General features: G+C 48.4%; 1 protein-coding gene and 1 pseudogene across 1 annotated transcript in view; one reads left to right on the plus strand and one right to left on the minus strand.

The window, feature by feature from the left end:
* The window catches only part of LOC144136429 (uncharacterized), a 123,249-nt gene that overhangs the window by 23,304 nt on the left and 78,163 nt on the right, over positions 1 to 21,782 (minus strand). Inside the window, exons 23-33 of the mRNA XM_077668732.1 lie at positions 12,743 to 13,011; positions 11,796 to 11,966; positions 11,295 to 11,408; positions 10,654 to 10,773; positions 6,992 to 7,114; positions 6,677 to 6,739; positions 5,666 to 6,204; positions 2,920 to 2,995; positions 2,569 to 2,718; positions 1,677 to 1,793; positions 969 to 1,085 (exon numbers count right to left, since the gene is read on the minus strand). Of these exons, the coding sequence (XP_077524858.1) occupies positions 969 to 1,085; positions 1,677 to 1,793; positions 2,569 to 2,718; positions 2,920 to 2,995; positions 5,666 to 6,204; positions 6,677 to 6,739; positions 6,992 to 7,114; positions 10,654 to 10,773; positions 11,295 to 11,408; positions 11,796 to 11,966; positions 12,743 to 13,011 (1,859 nt within the window). The remainder of the gene's footprint in view (positions 1 to 968; positions 1,086 to 1,676; positions 1,794 to 2,568; positions 2,719 to 2,919; positions 2,996 to 5,665; positions 6,205 to 6,676; positions 6,740 to 6,991; positions 7,115 to 10,653; positions 10,774 to 11,294; positions 11,409 to 11,795; positions 11,967 to 12,742; positions 13,012 to 21,782) is intronic.
* On the plus strand, positions 21,120 to 21,274 carry LOC144095768 (U2 spliceosomal RNA; annotated as a pseudogene).

Raw genomic sequence — 21,782 nt, forward strand, 5'->3', positions numbered from 1 at the left:
AGTTAGCAGCCATCACATGTAACTCTACAGGCAACTTTAGGCCACTATAACATTGCTAAGCTTCTGCACATTTGTGCAAAGTATTCTCATTAAATCGGGATTTCGGGTAATATTGTTGTTTGGGCTAGTAGTTTTATGTGAAATATGAGCCCTATGAAATTGTTATCGCGAGTTCTTGCAGCGAAGACGCACTGATTAAACTATATGGCCATGGAGTAACTACAAAGTAACGTGCGGTATTTGTTTTTCGGTAGCGGTAATGCGTTACCTTTTTTGTAGCTAACGAAGGGCGCTAACGCGTTGTTATTTTTTTAGCGTAACGAGTAGCGTAACACTGGAGACAGCCCGTTCTACTGCCGGTGGAAGGAAGAAACTAGCCATTCGAGGAGCCGGTTCTGAGCGGTTTTGCGCACACGGGGTGACGTAACTAGCAATTCGAGGAACCGGTTCTGAGCGGTTTTGCGCACACGGGGTGACGAAACTAGCCATTCGAGGAACCGGTTCTGAGCGGTTTTGCGCACACGGGGTGAAGAAACTAGCCATTCGAGGAACCGGTTCTGAGCGGTTTTGCGCACACGGGGTGACGAAACTAGCCATTCGAGGAACCGGTTCTGAGCGGTTTTGCGCACACGGGGTGAAGAAACTAGCCATTCGAGGAACCGGTTCTGAGCGGTTTTGCGCACACGGGGTGACGAAACTAGCCATTCGAGGAACCGGTTCTGAGCGGTTTTGCGCACACGGGGTGAAGAAACTAGCCATTCGAGGAACCGGTTCTGAGCGGTTTTGCGCACACGGGGTGACGAAACTAGCCATTCGAGGAACCGGTTCTGAGCGGTTTTGCGCACACGGGGTGACAGGACGTTTTCTCCGGGTGTGGCGCTTTCGTTAAAGAGCACGCTGAATGAACAGCAACCATGCGCGTGGTGCGCGAGCGCTGAAGCTGGCAGCGGCAGTTGTGAGGTGCGTACCGCACAGGTGCTCGTCGTCGCCGTGCTTGCACTGGCGGGTGCCATCGCAGAGCTGGTGTAGGGCCACACATGAACTCTGGTTGCGGCACTTGTAGCGCCCAGGGCACGTGTACTTGTCTGCAACAGAGGGGAAAAAAGAAGACTTCGGTGACGAGGACACTGAAGGAAACGAAACGACCGAGAAGTACGCGAAAAAGTCTCAACGAAGCTTTACCTTGTACGGCTTGCATAGAAAATTGAAAGCATTGAGAAGCGGAGGGCCATTGAGAACGAGATTCCCGGAAAGCACTGCAGACGCGGTTGCCAGCTTACGTCCAGGCAACCAACCGCGGGGAACGCTTATCAGGTTTACGTAGCCGCTGCCAATACACAATGGTTATTATTTTTTTTTTTTGCTATAAATGACAGGTAGCTTCAAGCTTCTCCTGCCAGTCTTGGGCCCCACCTACTCTTAGATGCACCGTCAAGACTGCGTAGGCTGCTCCTTGCAATTAACTCCGGCAGTTTTGGGAAGCTGAAATAATTACAACCTGTAGGGTTCTTAAACTTGATGCTAGCGATACACACTGATTGCAATTAAAAAATGCAGTATGTATGTTGTGTCGTTAGGGTTTTTAAGAAATGTATAGTACATGACCGCATATTCTTTACGCTATACAAATGAACGAGCTGTGCCAGTGAACGTCTGCGTTCGCGTCGTGTACTCACTGCACTCGATCTCGTCTTCGCCGCCAATGCAGTCCCACTTTCCATCGCACAGGAAATGTGACGGAATGCAGTACGAATTCGTGCACTTGACGTAGTCCTCCGGGCAGACCACGTTCTCTGCAACGCACGGGCGAAAAAAAGACAGCGTGAACCCGACCCGATTCCAGAAGAGAAAACTGCCCTACTGTGCCGCAAGTATAACCAGTGCAAGCAACATGAAGGGGAACACCTTATCGGCATGCAGCCATCGAGCACTCCAGAAGCATGAGGGCGAAGCACATGTACTTAACTGCTTCGTTTTTAGTAGTTTTGCTCTAACCGAATGGTCTACATGATTCTTTTTTTTAAGTTCAGCGAAAAGGTAAAAAGAAACTCGGTTCTTAAGCAGTGTTCTCTTTCGCTCTGCTTGCAGTACATGGACAAAAGTTTACGGGATGTGAATTCGCGGTAAAAAAAAAAAAATTCTTCCAGGTCAGCCGAAGCAGGTCAATGACATGCGTACTCTATCTGCTGGAACAAATGCCAGCTGACTGGACGTCGAGGTTATGCAGATTTTTTTTTTCGCCGGGAATATGCATCTCGCAAACTTTTCTTCATGACTGCACCTGCATGGTGAGAGATCAGAAAACATGGCATACGATGTAGCAGCGCAGCAGTTACCAATGCCATTCGGTTATCTCTCAAGGAGAGATGAGAAAGGAAAGAAAGTACATATTACAAAAATTATCACAAAGAATAAACTTCCGCGAGACTTCTACAGGTGGTGAGCCACTTGCGGAATGATGGGCTCTTTCCATGTCCTTTACAATCTTCCAAGGAAGCACAAATGCAACTAGTGTTTGGTTGCGCGGCCAACTGCGTATGCCAGAAAGAGAAACACAGTTCCGCCAACCGCATCCTCGCAGGTGGGACACGTCCCGGCAGCCAGCCTGGAAGCCGAACTGGTCGAAGCCGTAGAGGCACTTGGTGCTGATGTTGACGAAGTGGCCTGTCCTGCAGCGCAAGTAGTTCTGCGAGGAATCGCATTCCTCCACCGATGAGACTGCGAGAGATCGCGCGTCATAAACGCCGCTTGAGTGCAAGAGCAGGCTCGAGTGATTTATCAAAGAGGCCGTCACTATCATGCTAGCTGCATACATATATTCTTAATCGAGGCAGATACAATTACACGCAGCATGCATACCATTATCTTTTGTCCTAATATAATTCTTGTGACGTGTTACAATCAAGAAAATACGCATGCCTTGCTTGAAGCATTCCAGGGGGCCGATGGTGTGGTAGCCAGCCTGACCAGTCTTGTAAGTGTTGCCGAAGCGCAGCTGCAGAGAATGTCATGCATATATTTACGTGAAACGGTTACAAACAGAGTTAGCGAGTGTACGAATTTGAAACGGGTTGGTATTGAGTAATATTAACAACGTCCACTATTGCTAAAAATAACAAGACAAAGAAGCAATTAGTGCGGCCTTCAAATTTTCAATATTAGGGTTCATCTCATGTACCATCTTTGGTTTGTATTCTGCACACAACATTCTTATAATTCTAACGTAATCGGTTCTTCATCTTTGTGCCTATGGTCAAAGGCTATATCCTGAACCCATAAGTAAGCGTAATGCTCAGCGTTAGAAGTTTTACCAAATTATCCCCTAGTGTCCTGTGCAAATACAAGGAGGAGCAAAAACAAAAAGACATTTTCTTTTTGGAATCGCTTCCCCATTCAGATACAATTTTGTTAAAAAGATTAGTTTGGTTTATGGGGTTTTAACGTCCCAAAGCGACTCAGGCTATGAGAGACGGCGTAGTGAAGGGCTCCGGAAATTTCAACCACCTGGGGTTCTTTAACGTGCACTAACATCGCACAGTACACAGGCCTCCAGAATTTCGCCTCCATCGAAATTCGACCGCCGCGGCCGGGATCGAACCCGCGTCTTTCGGGCCAGCAGCCGAGCGCCATAACCACTAAGCCACCGCGGCGGCTTTTTGTTAAAAAGAACAGCAATCATAAATATTCTGTCAGAAACACAGGGCGGCATATTTGCCTTTCTAAATGATTTTTCAATAGAACAGCAGCGCATCAGGCTAAGAGACTTCTGATGGGACTTAAAAATAAAATCGGCGCCCCGCCGCGGTGGCTCAGTGGTTAGGGCGCTCGACTACTGATCCGGAGTTCCCGGGTTCGAACCCGACCGCGGCGGCTGCGTTTTTATGGAGGAAAAACGCTAAGGCGCCCGTGTGCTGTGCGATGTCAGTGCACGTTAAAGATCCCCAGGTGGTCGAAATTATGCCGGAGCCCTCCACTACGGCACCTATTCTTCCTTTCTTCTATCACTCCCTCCTTTATCCCTTCCCTTACGGCGCGGTTCAGATGTCCAAAGATATATGAGACAGATACTGCGCCATTTCCTTTCCCCAAAAACCAATTATTATTAATTATTATGCCGCAGACGACCGAGAAGTTTTACCCACGCGTCACATGTTTTCATGGCATTTTCTGGATCGTATGCGGCAGCCGCTTATATTTCTTTATATACGCTTTACAATAAATCAACAAGGTAACTGGGTTCGTCCAAACAACTGACCACTCTCCACTGATTATCTAAAGGAAATATAGATGCTCTACGCACAGAAGAGTCACTAAGCACTGTCACTTCCCTCGCGTAGCCCGCCTTTATCCGCACTCAAATAACTCAATTTATGCTCTCAGCTCGCCGTAGCGGGTAGGTGACAGCCATTAGCTGGTTTCCGTCAGTGTTGCGGATGACAGGTGCCAACGAAGGCACAGTGATCAAGAAAGCAGTAAAAGCGAACGCGGCGAGCCCCACGCCTGAGCCGCAGTAATTATTTTACGCGTGCTAGAAAAAAAAAAAAACGGCCGGCGGTTTGACATTGCAAAGTATGAAATATTGTGCGAAAGCACAGCTTTTTGCAGGTGGACACCTCCGCAACGCGCTGACTGAGGTGTCTATTGACCCAAAAAGCCATTATGCGCGTTTTCAGCTTTTTCACCTTCTATGCCAATTTACCCAATGTACGCAGGCGGCCTATGCTCCAGTGCCACGTTTCCGTAGAAATTTTGTCAAAGCCAACGCGTACTGCTCTAGTGACGTGTTTCTGCAGCAACGTTGTCCGCGCCAACGCAGGCAGCGCACTTCTGTCTGTCACTGCCATCACATTGCTCAAAGCAGCATTAGTTGATGAAGAAGACGATGTGCAATGCACAGCGCGAGAGTCTGTTGCAGTTTAACACGAGGCGTGATATGCTGCGGTGATAGCTTATTTCTCTCGTGCAGTGGCCAGCGAAGCTGATCTGTTCGCGCCGTCGCAGATTCGAATCTCAGACGCGGCAATATTTATTTTATTTATTTATATGGTTTGTCCAAGGTCCCCGTGAAGGTCAACCTTCACATAACCGGTGATCAGGTATGACCTTGTGAAGTAGTGCTTTCGGACTAAAAAAAGCTACTTTAAACCGCTTTGAATAGGTGGAGCACAGCGCGCATCGCAATGCCGCCAGAGGTGCATAGCCTTCATCAGAGCATGAGTGACAATAGGAGAAGGAGAGGCCTCGGAGGCACTATGGGTACGAATATTTGGCGGTTCTTGTGATTTCGTCGACACAAATCGCATTAAATGATTTTTTTTTCTGTACGCTGTTCCACTAGTTGTGCTTATCCGCACTCAACCGATTTTTCAATTCTTAAATAAAAAAGTGTTTCAGAGCCGCTTTCAGAAAATGGTGCCGTTTTCTTGAAATCAAAATTCTAGTAATTAACGAAGCCGGCGATTTCATCTGGGTTAATGGAATTGTTGAGGAAGCTAGACAAGGGACCAAGTCAAGGTGTGATCCACGTTTACCATCTCGCTGCAGCAGACACTGTCGCCATGTCATGTGAGGTGAAAGCGGTTGCTAATACGTGCGCTATCACCTTTTTGCGCACAACGCGTCCGGTCGAGAACACGACACAACTCAAGTACGAGCGAATACGTGCCTTGCGGATGGGCAGCTTCTCCTTGTCGGAGATGTACCCGTGGTCCTCGAGCCAGTGGAACTCGCTGACGGAGTCGCAGTTGCAGCGCTGGTCGGGCCCGAAGCAGTCCGGGTAGCAGGCGCACGTGAGGTTCTCGGAGGCGCCGCCCCAGTAGAACTGCGGCTCGCCGTCCACGCTCTCCCACCAGGAGAGGGGCCCCCGCTCGGCGTCCGAGTAGCCGAAGCCCGCGCCCACGCCGCTGCACTCCCACTTGACGTACTGCCTGCAGCGCTGCGAGACGCCGATCAGGGCGCGCATCTGCAGCCAGCCCACGTCGTAGGTGATGGGGCGCGCGTAGGCACCCTCGACGCCCGAGCGGACGTAGATCCTCTGCTCGGAGTCGTGGTGCACCAGCGTGCGCACGTCCTCCACCGTGCTGCCCATGATGCAATGCACGCGGAACGGCAAGATGGGGCCCTCGGCGCCGTCCGCGTCGATCAGGTAGTGGCCGCTGTGTCGGATGCCGTCCTGGACGAACAGGTCCTCGCACGTCTTGCGCGCTGCGGACAAAGGAAATCAAGAGGGAGTAGAAGAGGGGGAACTCCGAGTCGCCGTTTGCATTGCCCTCAGCGCCCAGAAACTCAGGCAGCAGCGATTTATTACATTTGGAAACAACGCTCAACAATACACTGCAGCTTTTATTACAAGGTTTTGTCTTTTACATTGCTTTAAGTGTACCAGTGTTAAGGATTCTTTATTCAGCATTCAGAGTTCTCTCAGTTCGGCGAAGAACAAGAGAACGGTGACTGCCGTGTAGCGCGTGGCTTGGGTTCTAGACACTGCACCTAAAAGCGCTTCACTTTAATAAGCCCGATTGACTAACGTGATTAACAGCGCACATTATCATTAGCCATGTTACCTCTAGCAGGAAGCAAACTTAGTTTATTAGCTTTCATGGGTATTCAGCGTGAAAGTAACAGCTAGCCATTGCATAATAACGTTCAGTTATTGTACAACGACACAACAACGTACGTTTGTTGTCGCATTTCTTCTTCTCTTCCTCAAGGCCCTGTCGGTCTTCTTCTTTCACCAAGTCTGAAAAGAAAGTGAACAAATAGGCGGAGCATCGTTTATTCACTACTGCCGCATAAAAGAGTTTGTTTGGTCACTACACGCGCATGAAATATTTTGTGCTAATCTTCGTTAATCTCTCTTATACGCACACGTGCGCACAAAAAACAGCAAAACAAGTATAAACAGGCCACCAGGAAAGAAGCGAGGCGGCGAGGAATAAGCAAGGAAACACGCAAGCTACGAAACATGCAAAAACAAACGGAATGCACCCACGGCATCCGTCCTGCTCGTCCTCGTGGTACTTTCCCGGGCAGTCTCGGTGGCCATCGCAGACGGCGTTCTTGGGAATGCAAGTGCCGTCGTAGCACTGGAATGTCACATTAACGTTGCACTGTCCTGGAAGCGGGAGAAAAAAAAGAGAAAGAGAAAGAGTCAGTGAAAAAAAAAAACAGAACCATGGGTTTATATACAAGCCTGATGAGTTGAAGTTCCCACGCAATCTTTCTGCATACCGGCTACGATATTAAGCGCAAGGGCAAAATATCCACTGAATAAAAAAAAAACAAGTAACAAATGCCCTAAACCGGGGTTAAATTTCAAATTATATTTATTCCATAGTGGCCACAGATCATTTTAATCAATGTATCTGCTGTATAGTGCGTTAATCCGCAGTTTGTTTGCTAAACAGTTGTATAGTACCATCGATCGGGCAATAACTACGATCGACGGAAAAAAAATGTCACGCAGATGCTATTTTTTCTTCGTGTACGCAAGCGCGGTAGCTTGGTACCAGTGAACTCAGAAAAGTATTCTGATAAAATTTGTGCACATTAATATGAGCGCTTAAAAGAGCATGACGAATAGCGGCCAAGGAACTTTTAAATCCAATTTCGCCAGCAAAATAATACAGCATATCTTAAAGAAAAGCTTGCGAAAAATATGCCGAGAGACACCCGACTATCGTTAGACTGAGAGTACATGCGAACTTATTTCGATGACATCAAATAAATGCTTCTATTAAGATCTATATGTGGTATAACCTACCACAAGACTTGGTAATGCTGAGGAATCTCAGTTTAAAGAAACAGGGCTCCAAAGGAGAGCTCCCAAAACTGCCGCTAATATAAAAAGTCCCGACACTGCTGAATCTCATTTGAAGTAACTTCAATTTATAGGAAGATGACCATATAGAAAAATTAGATCGACTACTATTGCACGAGCGCAAGCGTACTCAAATGCACTTCCAGGAGCGCCTTCTAGTACTGGCGCCAGCATTTGCTTCATTTAATGCGCATACAGTGTTATCAAAAGCGGCGCTTATAGACTGTAAATAAAAAAAGCGCTACCCATTTGTAAAACTCAATTCAAGATGAAAGAGTGATAAATATAGTACATAACAGCCATAAAACTTTCATTTGTTCAGTAGTGGAATCAGTCTTTCCTTCCAACCTCAGCAATCATGCAGGGCCTTTCTTAAAGCTAGGTGGCCTTTCTTCGAGATCTAGCTGTATTGTAACTTCCTCCGCAGTAAAGCGCTGTGATAGGCACGCCGACTTTGCCTTTCGTCGCATCCTATATACAACCTTTGTCCGTAAAGTTCCGAGACTGAGTCCATTAAAAAAAAAATGAGTTTAACATTGAAATTATTTGTGCAGCATCCCTTCGAAATAGCCTCCCTTGCAGTCTATACACAGCTTCCTACGCTTCTTGAGGTCTTGGAAACACTTGGAAAACGCTTCTTTTGGCAGGGCTGTCAGCTCCTTTGTCGTGGCGTCTTGAATGGCCTCCACGCTCTCCATCCAGCGACCTTTTGAGCTCTCTTCACACGAGAAAACAGGAAAAAATCGCATGGGGAGAGGTCAGGCGAGTATGGTGGATGGGGAAGCCCAGTAATGCTGTGCTTGGAGAGAAATTTTGTCACGCTGAGAGCAGTGTGCGGCCTTGCGTTACCGTGGAGAAGGCCATTGTACAGATGCCCATAAGTCAGGGCGACGGCGTCGCAGTGTATCACGCATGTGTTAGAGCACGTGGATATAAAACTTCTGATTCACCGTCTGCCCTTGTGGGACGAACTCGTGGTGTATCATACCTCTGGCATCGAAAAAAACAATCAGCATCGCCCTTCTGTCTTCTGTCGCCGCACCTTTCTCGACGCCGGAGAGCTTGTGGACCGCCATTCGGCGCTCTGCCTCTTTGTTTGAGGATCGTATTGAAAACACCATGTTTCGTCTTCAGCATTGATGCTGTAGACGAATGCAGCATTCTTCTTTGCCTCGGAGAGCAAATCAGTGCTCACTGATGCCCACGTGCCCTTCTGGTCCTTTGCGAGGGAGTGCGGCACAAGTCTGGCATTCCTGGCATTCCGCAAGTTCTCACGCAAAATTCTGTGACATGTTGTCTTACTAGCGTCTAGAGCATCTGATATCATGCGGACTGTAATGGTGCGGTCTTGCTGTACGATTTACCTGATCCGAGTCATGTTGTTTTCTTTCCGTGAGGCTGAAGGGCGCCTCTGCCTTGTGTCGTCTTCCACCGACGTTCTCCCCGAAACGAACCTCTTGTGCCACTCGAAAACTCGCGCCCGCGATAATGTCTCGTTGCTGTAAGCGCAACGAAGGAGCTCATACGTCTGTGTGGCTCTCTTGCCATGCTTCACACAGGATTTTATGTTTACGCGCTGTTCGAGGTGGACGTCCATCTCTCCACATTCACTCACAGTAGAATGCGCAGACGACTAGTGACAACGTATTTTTCTACACGTAGTGGCATCTAGTGGCCGCCACAGCAAATAACATAAATAGCTCCGGTTAGCCCGAAAAGATGGCGCTACACAAACGCACCAAAATTTGTTTTGGGGAATCATTTCTCTACAGTCCACCGCTCTACCAACTGGACTGTAGAGCTGCGTTTTTATGGAGGCAAAACGCTAAGGCGCCCGTGTGCTGTGCGATGTTAGTGCACGTTAAAGATCCCCAGGTGGTCGAAATTATTCCGGTCCACTACGGCACCTCTTCTTCCTTTCTTTTTTCACTCCCTCCTTTATCCCATCCCTTGCGGCGCGTTTCAGGTGTCCAACGATATATGAGACAGATACTGCGCCATTTCCTCCCCCCCCCAAACCAATTATTATTAATCATTTCTAGAGAGGAAAATAAATCAGTCTAGAAACTTTACGTACAAAGATTGTATTCCAATTTCGAACGGAAAGCGGGCCTCTCCGTAACTTACATGTGCACATGATAAAGCACCCTTCACAGGAGAATAATACAGTTTTGTGTTTAGGATGGCGTGATAATGACGTTCATTACTTCGTTCATAACGCCCATTACTTTGCTCTCAAAATGCATTTCGCTGCACCTGCGTTGCCTAATGACTACAGTAAAGACAGGGCGCTGTAGCGCTCTAGGAACTTAATCAAGTTGTTACCTATATCTGTTGTTGTACCACCAGTGGGCTATAAAGACAGTGCTGTCAGTGGGTAATCGGGTATTTGAGAAATGCTCTAGTTAGGAGATAAATAGAATGTAAATAATGGCAGTTATGCGGAGTGCGCATGTCTTGCCGAGTAGCTCGTCTCTAGGATTCAGAACTTTTTTCGTGGTTGGTAAGAGCAAATGAGCGCAACGGCTCGTAAATGCATTGATAGTAACCGTGACTGCAAATATAGTCGCATAAAATGTAACTGCCAACCGCTCCTACAAATGTTCGCAGTAAATCGCTGAAAATGCTTGCGGCGCCATACAGCCAGCACTTTAGTACTGACGATGCGGTAGCGAAAGAAGAAACACACAAGAAATAATGAACATGAAGAAAAACAAAGTTGTTCTTTATTTTCTAAACCCGAAGCTTGAGATTATGGGATGAGGTCCATGCTCGACTGTCAGCATCAGCACCTCTTTAAAGCGCGGCGCATAATAAGGCGTCGGCGCACTCACCGAGACAGTCCTGCTCGTCTGAATTGTCGTGGCAGTCCGACAGCAGGTCGCATCTGTGAGCCATAGAGATGCACTGGCCGTTCTTGCACCGGAATTCAGTTCTGTTGCACTCGATGTAGTCTGCGGGACAGACCAAAACGAAGAGCGGTTCGATTTCAGTCCCCGGGATAAGAATCGCAATTTCGATATTTACAGGTTAGAGCATCGAAATTAGTCAGCAGGTTCGTAGCTGTTGGGATAGTCCTCACGTCTGCGTGGAGAGCTTAGTTTCACCTTAGTATAACATTTATACAACGTTTGGCTATGCAGTGCATCATGCGCATCACATTAAGTTCTAGCGTTGGTTCCAGCGACATCTTGGGAAAGAAAACATATTCTAAACGCTGTTTATTTTTCAGATTCATATACTGTGCTTTTTCTCAGTTCTTAGACATTTGTTACGAAATGTGAGAAGATTACCGTATGTCACTGGTCGAATCGACAGATACTGAAGATGATTGTGTAATAGTGACATGAAGACAAACAGGCAAATTTGAGGGAAAATAGATAAGCAAGCAGGTTATGTGTATTGTTTGATCCGAACTAAACAAAAAGTTAAAAAAGAACTGTAAAAGTTTCTGCCAAACAACATGACATCTCACCGCACTGGCTTTCGTCCGAAGAGTCACCACAGTCGTCTTTGAAGTCGCAGAAAGCGCCTATGGAAACGCACTTTCCGCTTGCACAGCGAAAACTGCCGTCCGGGCATGTCACTCCTATTTGAGCATCGGAAGAAGGAAATATTAAAAATGAAGCGACAAAGCTCGTTTGCCCTTCCAAAAATTCAGATGAAATGTTCCAAGTTATATGAAAGAATTTTACTCTCAAATGTCGCAAAGCCGCTTTTCTTACACGCATAATGTGAATTCATATAGCTCTTACCATCTATTTCACAATGCTTTTCATAACTGGCAGCGAAACATACGTGAACACCGGGAGGATTACCGCAGAGCGTCTAGGGGACGACAGAATGTGTGGCTTACATATGCATGATTTCAGGTAACCTTACGCTAACGTATTCCTTCAAAGCTTACAAAAAGTTCCGAGAATGGCGAACTGCATCTCTGATTTGAGACAAGACAAGACGTGCACCGAAGCCGTACCGCAGTCGCTCTCGTCGGACTTGTCGCGGCAGTCGTGGACCCCGTCGCAGACATTGACGACCGAGATGACCTCCTTGTTGCGGCACACGAAGTACTTCTCCGGCGCCACATGCACCTCGCTCACGTACATCTTCATGTGCCGGTACAGCGGAGGGGGACCGGGGGCGTTGTCTGCAAAGACAACTCGCACGGTGTACATTACGCATGAGACTCGCGTCGTCGGACTAACCGCTCAGTCGTGTAAAAATAACCCTCGGCAACATTCGGAGTGAGCACGCCGGCTTGTGAGAAAGCCGCCCTGAAGGACTAAACATCCTCCGACATGCCACAAAGGCTGAACACACAGAGTCATTCCTTTAAAGGCCCGACTTTTGTTGGTTTGCTTCTATCGTAGCCTGTCCGGTTGTGATGTCGAACTCGAATAAGCTACCCAGTCGGCCCACCCTTGGCAACCAAATTCGCGCGTGACACAAGCAGCTTCAGTGGTACGAAGCTAGTACACCGGAACTCGAGTTCTCGAACCGGACCTCTCAATACAGACCGCTCAACCAGCTCTAAATACACGGGTTGAAGCTTACCGCCGGAAAAAAAAAGAAAACTAGACGAACTAAGCGCGTACTTAAAGATGAAAAGTGAATAAGCGACTGGCACGTTGCAGAACCCACTTGCTTGCATTAGAAAGCTGTAGAGTCTTGAAACCTTAGCTGGTGAAAAAAGCCTGCGCTGGTCTGAAAACTAAACTCCGAAAGGGGACAGATTTTTCATCAACAATAAAAATTGTCGAAAAAGTGCAATTTTTTTCGAACCCACAGGGCTGTGATGCTGATCACTTGAACGCAATTGCAGCTCCTTTTGCTGTTCCTTCTGGGGGTATTTTTTGGGCGCGTGTCGGACCATGCAGAGATCGGGGGTACGTGAAAAGGAGGCGGGGAGAAGACGGAGCGCACCGGCCTTGTGGCTGCTCATCTTGCAGATGTAGGCGCTGATGGTCGTGATGGGCAGCTCGTCGAGCGCGCGCCACCCGCCCAGCGCCGTGGAGCCCCCAGCTTCGGCGGCGGCGGCCGCGCGGCCTAGCGGGCCCAGCGAGTGCTTGCCCAGCGAGCAAGGGATGTCGTGCCAGTGGGCGGTCGAGTGGCCGCTGTCCACGCGGAGCATGGTGCAGTCCTCGTACGCCACCCAGTCGGGCTGCGACGACAGGCCGTGGCCCGCGTACGCCCTGCGAGACGACGCGCGAAAGCGGCTTTAGTGCCCCACGATGCGTCGCGCGCGGTCAGCCCGGAATAATCATCCCGAGGTGACGATTCCGCGCTGACTCTTGACGACTCGAAAGTGCGTCGAGGATTCGCTAGAACGGAATTGCTGCAACAGAAGAGCTGAGTTTTACTTGAGTGTTGGGCTCTGTTTTAATGCGAGATCATTATATGTCCCCTTAGCGCAAAAGCCGTTAGCCGCTGTCCGTGGCACGAAATTCGGACGATGCGGTACGCCGATGTAAGATGTCACAACACATGTAAGCGAGCATGTATAGTTGTCAATGATGACACCTAACGTACATTGAGCTATGAGAGTCATTACTCGTAGTCATAGTCATGACTCATAGTCATTCTGCAATGTATTATAACTCAGCAGCTTATAAGTAACGTAATGTAAGACGTATAGCGCTTGCACAAGGTATGCGTAGTCGTCCTGTGCAGTCATAGCCATGACTCATAATCATTCTGCAAATCAGCATGACTCAGCACTTAAGAAGTAACTTAATGTAAGGTCATAGAGTTTGTACAAAGTATGCGCAGTCATGCCTCATAGTCACAGTCATGACCTATAGTCATTCTGCGATGTAGCATGACACAGCACATTGCTTTCGCATTCACGCACGTAAGCAGTCTTAAGTGTCTATGCCAATTTTTTTTTCATTACTGCGACTGTAATGTATGCTGGTCGCAGTCTTCTCCTTACCAGGCTTCGGGAAACTGTTGCGTTGTTTCGCAGAAGTGCTGCCACTGTTTTACGTGTGTTTTGCGGTCTTCTAGTAAGAACGAGCCGTAGACTTATCGCGCGCAGTTGCACCTGTCCACACCCATCCGATTAATTGGCTAGATTCGTATAAAAAAAAAAACTTGGATGACGCTTTACCTACACTTAAGAGTATAATGCGACAGCATTAGATATTCCTCCCACGTAAGTATACTCCTTCCCTTTCATAGATTCATACATATCGCGGAGCCCTCATACCATTACTGGCGCAGTGGTGCAGAGGTTAAGCGAAGCGACACTGGCACGGCAGGTGGCTGTATCAAACGCAGCTTCACGTGGGGCTTGTGGCACCCAGGTTGCTCTTCCTGAGCTCCCGTAAGGCTCATGTTTGCACAGATAGTTTTTCGAGAGGATGCCTATCTCTCTATCTTTGAGCTGATGCGCAGTGCCACGGTAGGAAGGTGGCATTTGCACTCAATTTATCTGAATGAATTTTAGCGCCACCTGCTATGGTGGTAAAGTTGCCCACAACCCAGTAAGAAGGCTGCCACCTCCTCCCGTGGCTGGCAGGTAAGACGCCTACTTTTTCGCGGCACGGACGGACGGACGCCGGCTTTTGTAGCGAATGTGACTTCTAACGCCGTGGCATTAAAATACGGACTGTGCGTTGCAAGGTAACTTAGTATTTCAGGAGCGTAAATTGCTGGGCTAGTTGGTTCATAATGTTGTCAGGGTGGAACCAGCGGAACACAGACGCAGGACAAGAAAAGGAGGTACACACACCACACCACTGGACTTGCAACTGATTTATTTCGAAGAAAACCACCACATTTAAAGGATTCCCTGTGCAAGCGCACACTCTGGATGAAGGGAACAACTGTTTTAAGATAAAAGAAAGTTATATTCTTTATCCGTGATAAAAACCGAGGGATCGCTGACACACTTTTCCTTGTTTTTCCTGATTAGAAACGCTTCAAGAGTGTGCGCTTGCGCAGGGAATCCTTTAAATGTGGTGGTTTTCTTCGAAATAAATCAGTTGCAAGTCCAGCGGTGTGGTGTGTGTACTTCCTTTTCTTGTCCTGCGTCTGTGTTCCGCTGGTTCCACCCTGATAACTTAGTATTCATTGTGGGCTATAGCTGCAGACTTAGACTGATGAATAAAGTTTGCTCTTAACGTCTGTAGGATGCCACAAGCCTTATAACCATCACGCGGGGAATTTTACTTTTGAGCAGAATAATAATAATAATACTTAATTAATGGCCCCTTGGTATTAAATTCAATACGTTTGCCTTGACAGTGGTTTATAATGTTCCACAAAAAAGTAGAATAAGCAGTAGTGCAATCTGATTGAGTGCAAATGGACTTTGCAAACACCGGACAATTGGTCATAGCCGATAGATGTTTATTGGGGAAGAGCCGAAGTGCGTTCTAGAAAAGGAGCAAACCGAATGATAGACCAAATTAAGTTCACTGCGACTAAACGAAAGAAGAGCTTGGTTTGATCCCCAAGTAAATATCGAGTTGCTTGATCCCAAGTGAATTTTGGTTAGTTTTTCCATGTTAAGGCATTTAAAGCAGCGTATTCATCGGGACTTGAAGCAGCGAACCTCGTGAATAAGCAGCCGGAAAAAAAAAATTGGAAGTAGTTTAGCTCTGGTTAAACCTGGAGTGACGCGATAGCTACAGCTGGCCGAGTGGAACTTGCTCAGTTGAACTGCAAAGTTAGTCTTTCGCCGCTCCGTTTCGCTGGGCGTTCTTTCTTCATCTTCGTCCCACTTGACACGACGCATGCGCATAGCTGTTGCAACTCGGTTTCGCCGGCGCGCCGCGCCGCCAGCAGCAGCAGCTGCTCTGCACCACGTGGCTGGTCACATGACCAACCAAGTGATCAGCCACGGCGCCGCGCCGCCGGCAGTTTCTCCGCACCACGTGACCAACCACGTGGCAGCGCAGCCGCTGAAGGCTCGAAATACTACCGTAATATAGCTTTCGCTACAAAAAAATCGCCTGGCTTAGCTAAGGTTAAGCCTAGGATGCGAAGCATAATAGATTTGTGAAAGGGATTCGGTATCGCCTGCCCGTAAGTCAGGCTAGTAGTCTCTTCGTTGTTTAGCAATCTCCTGGAGGAGCGGGAGTTAGCCTTGGTGGTCGCGGCCGCGCGGCGAACGCGCGAGTTGAGCCCCGTCTCTCCTCAGCTGGCGTGACGTCAGACCACGTGCTCGGCTGCAGCGCCCCTAGCGGGAGGAGCGGGAGTTAGCCTTGGTGGTCGCGGCCGCGCGGCAACCGCGCGAGTTGAGCCCCGTCTCTCCTCAGCTGTCATGACGTCAGACCACGTGCTCGGCTGCAGCGCCCCTAGCGGGAGGAGCAGGAGTTAGCCTTGGTGGTCGCGGCCGCGCCAGGCTGGGCTATGGTTGAGCTAAATAGTGTCCCTATTATGCTTCGCATAGAAAGAAAAACACTTCCTGATTTCGTTCCCGCACACCTCACATAAGCTGAGCATAAGCACCAGTTTTCGTGAAAGAAGAAGATTTAGTAATTACAGTATACGGTCACTGCTCTTAACGCGGTGGCGCAACCGTGGACGCGACGGAAACACTGTCATTGGTTGCTGTGTTCGAAGGCGCTCTTAACCATCGCGAAACGCCCTGATGTACTCCGGTAAGAAGCTTGGCTAGTTGACACATACTTAACTGACGTGAAAACAGAACTAAACACATTTCTTTTTGTGCGAGCGCGTGCAAAGAAGTGAGCAAACGGGAAATTTGTTTCTTAAGCCACATCGAAGAATATTTCGAGTGGCGGAAGCCAAGGTATGCAAAAAAGAGCAGACGTCTTCTCACCGCGGTTCGGCGGCGGGAGCCGGTCGTGCGAGTGCACGAGAGGAGAGATGGAGAGAGAGACGTGTGGCATGCACTGTGTGTACATGCAAAATGGCCGTACCTAACATACCAGTCTGAATAACTCATGGGGTTACCGTCGCTCCAGCGGTAGAAACCTTCGCCCGCGGCGTCGGTTAGACCTGCAGAGAGGGAAGAAAACAGCAAAACGCAAGAGGGCTTCAGAGAAAGATACCACTCTAAAAGGCAAAAACGAAGCTTGTTAGAGACACTATTGCCTGATATTCTAAGGTTTGCCTTCAATTTCGTCACCAGAGAACCACTTTGCGTCACTGAGGGCCTGATGAATGTTGGGTCCATTAAGAATTATTCGCATGCGTGCGTCTTAAAAAAAGGTTCAGTCAAAATTTGAGAACATTCCGATAGCGGTACAAGGTGAGAGCGGCAGACTCGTGTCGTGTCTTCTTGCTGTGTGCGGTCCCTCGTTAGCTGCTGTTTTAAGTGCAATATGAACAAACTAGCTCAGATCCAGATCATCACGGTAAAACATACTGCTTAAAAGCAGAGCATGCGGTCACTCATCCCGCATCCCCACTAGACGGCCAAGGGTAGAAGGGGACGGGAGGGTGGGGGAGGTGACGATCGTAGGCGTACAGATGCAAGAGAGGAGTAGATAAAAATTATGCAGGATGCGCCTGTTTAAATAGCTCTTGTAGAGGGCGCGCCCGTGGACGCACCGATGTAGAGCGACTTTCGGTGCGCCTTCCAGATGTCGGTGAGGAAGTAGTGGATGATGGCCATCTCCCGCTCGTCCAGGATGCTGACCAGGTGGCCCGAGCGGCCCTTGCCCCACTCGGCACACTTGGCCTCGGCCTCGTACCACTGCAGCGGGTCCGGCGCCTCGTACATGTTGTAGCAGTGGTCCTGGTAGAACTTCCACTGCTGGGGGCACTCCTGAGGGTCTGCGCCGAAAGAAAAAACGCGCTCGCTTGTTTGCGGGGCTGATTCAGAGATTATATCTACGGCGCTGAGCCGTGAAACGTCGGATTAACATCTGTTTCTTTCTGCGGCGATATCTGCACATGACGTTTGTTTGGGGTAATCGGCACCGCTGTTACCACGGGCGTAGTGTGTCGTTATTAAATACTGCCACGTTCACCCGTTTCCTGATGAGATTGGTACACGGGCTGACAGAGAAATGGGCGGTGACTGAAAATCCTGGGAGGCTTTCGCGACTTTGCCACTTTGATCGCGGAGTGCTTTTTACAGTTCTTTGACGCCGATAAAATCAGGTAAATGAACTATTAGTATAAGGATCAGTGCAGGTGTTCACGCTTCCATGTATCTGTATAAATTGTCAAACTGCTATGCAAAAGAAAGCACCGCACAAGAAATGGTGTATCAGAGGAATGGCTAGCAGTTAGACTGAAGTCTTACATAACATACGACGTTTGGTTATGTTATCCGCTAACTGACGAACAATTTTGGCAATCAAACCAGTTTGCCGCCCCTGTCCTGGACAGTTGCGAGGCCGTACTCACTGTCGAAGTCCAGCTGGTTCAGGTCCGGCGGCAGCTGGAAGCTGAGCGACTTGTAGGAAAGGGCGAACCCACGCCCCGTGCCCTTGCCGTCGGTGGAGAACACGATGGAGAGCGTGTTCCAGCTGGAGACCACGTTGCGTGGAGGCATCGAGTTGTTGCAGTAGCGGCCTGCGGGGCAGCACAGGCAGGGGCCGCAATGAGCGAACGCGCACGCGGCCTATGCCGGCTACGAACGCAAAAGAGGATCTGCAATCGCCTCAGCGACGAAGAACCAACGCAATTCTGTGACAGTCTGTAAGCCGCAGCAAATAGTAAATGAATTTTTTAAAATTAGAACTGCACGATGAAAAAGATTCGAAAATACTAACGACCGCGGCAATTGCAAGTCCTGGTAGCATTCATACCAACGTACTCAGCGTCGTGTAGTGCATCCCTTCAGTTGAGGGTCACAGAGGTGACACTAAAGGCAATGTTGTTCGAAGAACGAGGCATGCTACTAGCTGTTCTAACAACTCTCGGTCTCTGAGCAAGCAACGTTAAGTACATTTTGGGCATTTTAATAATAATAATAATAATAATAATAATAATAATAATAATAATTGGTTTTGGGGGAAAGGAAATGGCGCAGTATCTGTCTCATATATCGTTGGACACCTGAACCGCGCCGTAAGGGAAGGGATAAAGGAGGGAGTGAAAGCAGAAAGGAAGGAAGAGGTGCCGTAGTGGAGGGCTCCGGAATAATTTCGACCACCTGGGGATCATTAACGTGCACTGACATCGCACAGCACACGGGCGCCTTAGCGTTTTTCCTCCATAAAAACGCAGCCGCCGCGGTCGGGTTCGAACCCGGGAACTTCGGAACAGTAGTCGAGCGCCCTAACCACTGAGCCACCGCGGCGGGGGCTTGGGCATTTTCGCAAAGTTGTTTTTAAGAATATGCCGACAGGCCTGGGAATTCTGGACTTTAGTTTTTTTACAGCGCTAGCTGTTAATGCGAACGTTCCGGGGCAAGGCATGTTTGTTGTCGTCGTAGTAGCAGTAGTGACAGCCGTGCGGCAGAGAGTGATCGGAAGGAGGGGCAGGGGAGAAGTGGCGCCCCACACGGACTGAATCTTTCTGTCCGTAATATTTATCGCATGTCAGTTTGCGCTGATTTTCTGCATTACCAATTGTGTAATCGCCATTGAATTTTTGTTTCTAAATATAGCACTGCTATTTATTTTTGACCTTTAGCCGTTACCTCCTTTCTTAGTCTTTACTTCTGTCTTTTATAATTTTTTTCCGTGGCTTCCAGCAAAACATCTCACAGCTTCTACAGCTTAGTAGCCCTCTGTTGGTATGTAGGAGGGATAAAAGTTGTTCAGCGTGCACGAGATTGCTAGCAGCATATGGAAAAAAGAAAGAAAATAGCAAACTCTAAAAATGAACTGTTGCGTCTGCGCACAACACGTTTCCACAGTGGGGACAGTGTTAGGGAAGTGCAATCTCACTGGTCTTAGAGCTGCTGCTTATAAAGCGATTGTTCAAATCCCATCGGTAATAATGGAATAAAAAAATTTAACGCTTGTAAGGCGATATTGTCTATTGTGAATATTTCTAACGCTTTATTTAATATATACTGGCACGCAAATAGATGAACATGCGGCACGATGAAGTGACACCGGATATTCGCGTGTGGTTAGGCATATAGCGACCGCAAATAATATGCATGGTGGAGGCTGCAGAGAAATCCGTAAGTACCACATTACTATACTGCGTAACACAAAAACAACGCTATCCATTATATTTAACGGGTTCTAGTTAGTTGGGCTCCTGCTGGCAGAAATGGAAGCCTGGATACGTACTAAACCACATTCCGCAGCCGTTTCGCCTTTACGCTGTCGGCACTGCGGTGAAGGTTAGAAGTCCTCTTAAAATTGACATAGAGCAAATAAAAATAGCAGAGAGTATCGAAATGAATAAACAACACGGCGGATTAATCTTTTCCGACTTGCAAATAGGCCTCGGGGGAAAAAAAAAGTATCCGTCCAGCATGTTGTAACGGCTACCATGGGAGTCTCCTGGAAAGTCAGACAGGGCTTGCCAATGCGCTCTGCGGCACAAGAGCCGAAGAAAACGGCAGAGAGACCGAATTAATTTCTTTCGCTGCTCTGGAAAGCTCGGGGGCGATGCTATAGCTACGGCGCCAGGAAGAACGCGACGACCGGGATTAGTGAAATATTTTTTTCTCATTCTACCGCGAGAAATCCATCACTGACATCAGACACAAACACGAAAGACCGAAATATAAGAAAAGCATACGAACAAAAAACGATTTTTTTTCTATGAGGTTTTTTTACTTTTCGAAGACTATCTCTCGGAAGATATGAATAATGAACTGGAGCAGGGAAAAAGAGGACGCCAAGAACGAAGCGCGCCCTTAATATTATATGACACGTTACGCCCTCTTTTCTGTTTTGTTTTCACATGGAAACAGTCAACGTTAGCGCCATATGACCTTTAGCCGTGCAGATCTTGTGAAAAATTAACGAATTCCGGCAACATTATAATTTACAACGACACGTCGCGTGTGCTCCATGTAAACACAACCTGTGAGTCGCTTATGAAGCAAGGCCACAAAACGGGATATGACTGCTTGGTAATCCGTCTCAACGGAACTTACAGCCCAACAGCAGATGGTGGCCAATGAAACGTCCATGTAATGCTGAGATAGACGTCACAGACGTCATAAGCAATTACTGCTAACGTTAATGATCTGTATGTGCCGACTAGTGACAGACGTCTCATACAGAGCATCCTCGTTTCCGTCGATGGGCGCGGTTATACTTAAAAACGCTGTGCTGTTAATGGAGAAATTGTCATCTCTGCACTTGGCTGCTCAAGCTAAAAACGCTCGTGCAGAAAAAGCAGGCCTGTAAGACATCTCCGTTGTGCAGTGCATGCGGTCATTTAGGAGGCACAGCTAGACACCATACCATCCAAAAACGTTGTTCCGGACCCCGTAGAGTATCTGTTACGGGTCCAATTGGACTTATTTTTGGAAACGTGCGGAGAGTTTGAAGGATGCTTCACTTCCGCCGCCGGTTGGCCCGGTATTGCACTACCTCCGGGATCGGCCTTGTCTTTAGCGCGTCTTTACTATCCTGTCTTTCTATCCCATCTTTCAACTCTCCTACTATCTGCACGTGGTAGCGATTGTGGCTCGGCTTGGGCCAGTGAGCAGGCCTGTGCACTTTCCTTTTCTTTCTTCCTGGCAACAACTTCTCTCTCTCTCTCTCTTCCCTATCCATGCTCCGTAAGGCTTAAGTTACCCTTTGCACCCCCCTCCCACGATGTACTCCATGAGCGGTGGGCGAAGGCACCGGCCCACGAAGATCTGGCCTCCTAGCGTAAGCTGGTGGGGCTAGCCGTCCAGGTGGCCCTGGAGGCTGGGCCCCTGGAACAGGGACTCCACGTTCGACCAGCTTTATTACTTTTATTCATAATAACAATAAAGTTCTCCACTACCACCACCACCCAGAAGCATTGCATCTGCAGCGCAAGCAGCAGCGGGTTGCACCAAATGCACTGCACTCGCCTATGAGGTTCTCCTGCTCCTGGTCCCGGCCGTCGTAGAACTCGAGGTAGTCGGTGG

This window comes from Amblyomma americanum, chromosome 6 (assembly GCF_052857255.1).
Source record: "Amblyomma americanum isolate KBUSLIRL-KWMA chromosome 6, ASM5285725v1, whole genome shotgun sequence".
NCBI classification, from domain to species: Eukaryota; Metazoa; Arthropoda; class Arachnida; order Ixodida; family Ixodidae; genus Amblyomma; species Amblyomma americanum.